Source organism: Temnothorax nylanderi, unplaced genomic scaffold (assembly GCF_030848795.1).
Source record: "Temnothorax nylanderi isolate EJ_2023f unplaced genomic scaffold, tnyl_v1.0 TNYL_tig0460_pilon, whole genome shotgun sequence".
In the NCBI taxonomy this organism is placed as follows: domain Eukaryota; kingdom Metazoa; phylum Arthropoda; class Insecta; order Hymenoptera; family Formicidae; genus Temnothorax; species Temnothorax nylanderi.
The window spans coordinates 1-4120 of NW_027249522.1; the positions used below are offsets into that span (position 1 = coordinate 1).

General features: G+C 50.8%; 1 protein-coding gene across 1 annotated transcript; it reads left to right on the plus strand.

Annotated features, from left to right (window-relative positions):
- The first annotated feature begins 978 nt into the window (after positions 1 to 978).
- LOC139782999 (uncharacterized) lies at positions 979 to 3804 on the plus strand. The gene is made up of 4 exons (XM_071722116.1): positions 979 to 1013; positions 1110 to 1944; positions 2866 to 2922; positions 3763 to 3804. Exons 1-4 carry the CDS (start codon positions 979 to 981, stop codon positions 3802 to 3804), a joined length of 969 nt encoding a protein of 322 aa, XP_071578217.1.
- Positions 3805 to 4120: the final 316 nt, after the last annotated feature.

Here is a 4120-nt window from a genome sequence, read left to right on the forward strand (position 1 = left end):
CCCCCTCGGCGCGCGGCCTATTGGTGGACGGAGGAGATAGCCGAACTTTGGCGCTCCTCCGTCGCCATAGAAGGATATGGCAGAGGGCACGCGCCAGGAGGCGCGGTGCCCCTAGCGTGGAGGAAGCGGGGGAGGCCTGGCGAGCCGCCCGCCAGGACCTCTCCCGAGCGATCTTCGCGGCCAAGAAAAAGGCGTGGAAGGAGCTCCTCGCGAGCGTAGACGAGGACCCGTGGGGGCGCCCGTATAAGCTGGTCCAGAATAAGCTGAGACCATGAGCGCCCCCGCTGACGGAAACGCTCGACCCCCGGTTCGTCGACGGGGTGGTGAAGACACTCTTCCCTGTCGGCGACGAAGGAAGGGTCCTGTTCCCGGAGATACCACCCTGGGAATGGGACGACGAATGGGGGGTCAGCGAGGAGGAGCTCGCGAGGGCTCTCCGCAGGGTCAGGAGGAACAAGGCTCCTGGCCCTGACGGTATACCGAGAAGAGCCTGGACCTTGGCCGCCGGGGGACTGGCCGGCAAGATGCGCGGAGTTTTACACGGCGTGTCTGCGAGCCGGCCGGTTCCCCAAGCGATGGAAGGAGGCCAGCCTCGTGCTCCTGCCGAAAGCTGGCAAACCAGCGGATTCCCCGTCCGCATACAGGCCCGTGTGCTTGCTGGACGAAGCGGGAAAAATCTACGAGCGAATTATCGCCGAACGCCTCGTCCGGCACCTCGATGAGAGGGATGGAAGTGGTCTATCGGACGACCAATTTGGCTTCCGTGCGGGCAGATCTACGATCGACGCGATCAAACGCGTCCTTGCCCGTACGGAGGCCGAAATAGAAGAGGGGAGGGTGGTGATAGGCGTATCTTTTGATGTTAAGAACGCCTCCAACTCCCTCCCCTGGCCGGTGTTGGGGAGGGCACTCCTAGACTGGGGAGTCCCTCCATACTTGATAGAGGTCGTCCAGGACTACCTCCTGGATTGAGGTCTAATGTACACGGACCAGGACGGGGTCCTGAGGGTCAGGTTCGTAGGCTGTGGGGTCCCCCAGGGGTCGATACTGGGACCCCTTTTGTAAATTATCGCCTACGACCTGGTCCTCAGGGCAACTCTCCCCCCTAGATGCTGGCTCTCGGGTTACGCGGACGATATTTACCTGGGAGTCAGCGGGGGGAGCTGGCAGAAGCTGGTGAGGCTGGCCAACGTGGCAGCAGGATGCGTGGTGCGCTCCATTGAGAGGCTGGGGTTAGAGGTGGCCCCACAAAAGACGCAGGCGACGTTCTTTTTCGATCGCAGGGCGTCGGGGTCACCTCCGGAGGGACTCAGCCTCCGGATCAATGGAGTGAAGGTCCAGATCACCCTTCACATGAGGTACCTCGGGATGTGGCTGGACGGCCCAAGGAGCTTCGGCGAGCACGTCGCTCGCGTGGCTCCAAGGGCGGTGAAAATGGCCAATAACTTGGCCCGGTTTTTGCCGAATATCGGCGGAGCCAGCGGCGGCGTGCGTCGCCTCTACGTGGCGACGTTCCACTCGGTGCTGCTTTACGCGGCACCGATATGGTGGGAGAGGCTGGCGAGAAGCGTCACCCTCAGTGCACGGATGGCGGCGGCCCAGCGTATAATCGCGAATCGGGCCGCCAGGGCCTACCGGACCGTCTCACACGTGGGGGCGACCATCCTCGCCGGGATCCCCCCTGTCACCTTGATCGCGGAGTCGTACGCGAAAACGTACGACGACGTGAAAGCGATCAAGGCTAGGCTGGGGGTTGTCAGGGTCCCGGAGAGGATAAGAGGGAAGCTGAGGCTCCAAAACGCCGAGATTCTCCTCCAGAAATGGAAAACATTCCTGGAGAACCCAAATCTTATGGGGAGGAGGATCAGAGAGGCCGTCCAGCCAGTACTCGAGGGGTGGATGGAGCGTAAGAAGAGTCGATATCTTACGTTCCACGCGTCACAGGTAATATTGTGACCGGAACAACGAATAAAATCGTGAAAAGTTAAAATATAGCCACTTACTACTTGGGCTGTGTTAACGGTCGCCACTGTATTTTCAGGCTTAAATACAGAAACCTGGTTCAACTGCGTTGCCCCGTCCTTCCTTCTCAGCAAGATGGCTGTCGTTTCTACGTCGCGGACGTGTTCAAGACCGTCGGCCACGCCCTTGTTAAGCGAAGCGTATATACGTAATATCGGATAGGATGTTCACTGGGGTCGCGAATGAATATTTGTTTTGTTTATTATAAACAAATAACAATTTATTAATTAATATTGTACAGCATCTCTCTTCGCGCGCGTGTTCGCTCGATCGCGTGGGAATACTTCGAGTTGTTATCGAAACGCCGCTTTCTTTGTACGGATCGTAATGATCTAAATAAGCGCAAAAGGAATCTCCCGTATCACGCACTCACTGTCTCTACGAATGTATAAATCACGCTACTGACGCTAGCGGATAACGGGATAAGAACGCCTTTTCCGATTTGTGTGGCGCAACACGTGTTGACGCCTCGAAAACTCACGACGGACTGTCCGGGAGGAACGGGTCGAGTTCTCCCACCTTAGACTCACGCATGCGCTGAGTCCTCGTTTTAGGCGCGCAGCCACCGTACTGGCTGTTCGGACCTTGGGGTGTAGATGGTACGACTCCATCTGCACTTCGTACACCGAGTCGCTCTTGAGACTCGGCACCTCTTCGTAAGATGCTACACTAAAGTGCAACGGCGCGACTTGGCTTTCGCACTCGCGTGAACCAAACGCGTCGCTGCACGCAAACTTCGCGCAAGCAAACCAAAAGTCACTCGACTCGCATCGAGTGACTCTCAACGTCACAACAGACGAATCCTATGAAACCAGGTAAGTATTAGTTTTCTCTTTCTTTTAGGTACCCAGGATCGCTATGGAATCGTCTCATCTAATCACCGGAGTCGGTGTAATAAAGGTAAGTATATAGGGTAAGTATAACGCGGCTTAAAATTACCGCACGCATAATCGCATAATAATAAATTTTTAAATTGACAGGGAATAATGTAATAGTATCAAAAACATGAATATAATATCAAATTGGCTGAATGCCGTCTAAAAGTGTAGAAAGTTCACAAAAGTGTAATAAGGTGTAACTGAATATAATGAAAATCAATGCAAAATGCAATGTTAAATAAATTTTGCCTGGAATGACTCCATTTGGCTGTTTTCTCTTCCGTGAGATGTAACTGTAAATAATATTCGTAAAATTCAATGAATTTAAGGATTTTGCACTCAAAGTGCTAAAAGTGTATCAAAAGTGTAATTGCCGTGGCTGGCTCGTCTCGCACGCTTATCCTAAGACGTCGAGTGTAGAAAGTGTAAAAGGTGTTGCACCTTTCGGTGACTCGGTTCCGCACGCTGAAATCTAACATGCAGGTGTAAATGGTGTATCAAGTGTTGCACCTTTCGGTGGTTTCGTCTCGCCCGCTGAAATCTATCATGCAGGTGTGAAAAGTGTCAAAAGTGTTGTTAAAGTGTAGAGCCTTCACCGGCTCGTCTCGCACGCTGAGTTGACATGCAAGTGTAGAAAGTGTCAAAAGTGTAAACAAAGGTGTAGAGCCTTCGCTGGCTCGTCTCGCACGCTGAATCTAAGAAACAGGTGTAGGTGGTGTATCAGAGTGTATTGAAAGTGTAATCGCCTGAATTATGTGAACCTTCGCAATGTATACGGGAATTTGTCCCACTCGTTATTAATGTATTATTATAAATGAAATTAAGTAAATGAAATATATTATATACGAATTGTATCGTCCAGCTGTCATTCTTTGATCAGCCGTGGATCTACTCCTACGCCTAGTATTAATATGTAGAGTGTGAATATTATATATAGTGTTATGACCATGTCTGTGTCAGGGAAATTGATAATTAATGGATAAAATATGATTATTGAAATTATTAAGAATTCTGAAAGTTTCATGTTAAAAATTGTGGTTCTGAACTGTGTCTAGCTGCGTAAACTAATAAAATCATGTATATTATGAATATTGTGAAAAGTATCAAAATGAACGTTATAATTGTTATATAAAATTTGTCTGTGGGCATCTTTAATAACCCTTATTCGAATATATTATAAGTATGATGCAAATTAATGCTATTGCAAAAGAAATTAACGT

Coding starts and splice junctions, on each gene's coding strand:
- LOC139782999 (XM_071722116.1), top strand. CDS start 979: ATGTACACGGACCAGGACGGGGTCCTGAGGGTCAG. Junction 1,014..1,109: donor GACGGGGTCCTGAGGGTCAG/GTTCGTAGGCTG, acceptor TCTCCCCCCTAG/ATGCTGGCTCTCGGGTTACG. Junction 2,923..3,762: donor CCGGAGTCGGTGTAATAAAG/GTAAGTATATAG, acceptor TGTATCGTCCAG/CTGTCATTCTTTGATCAGCC.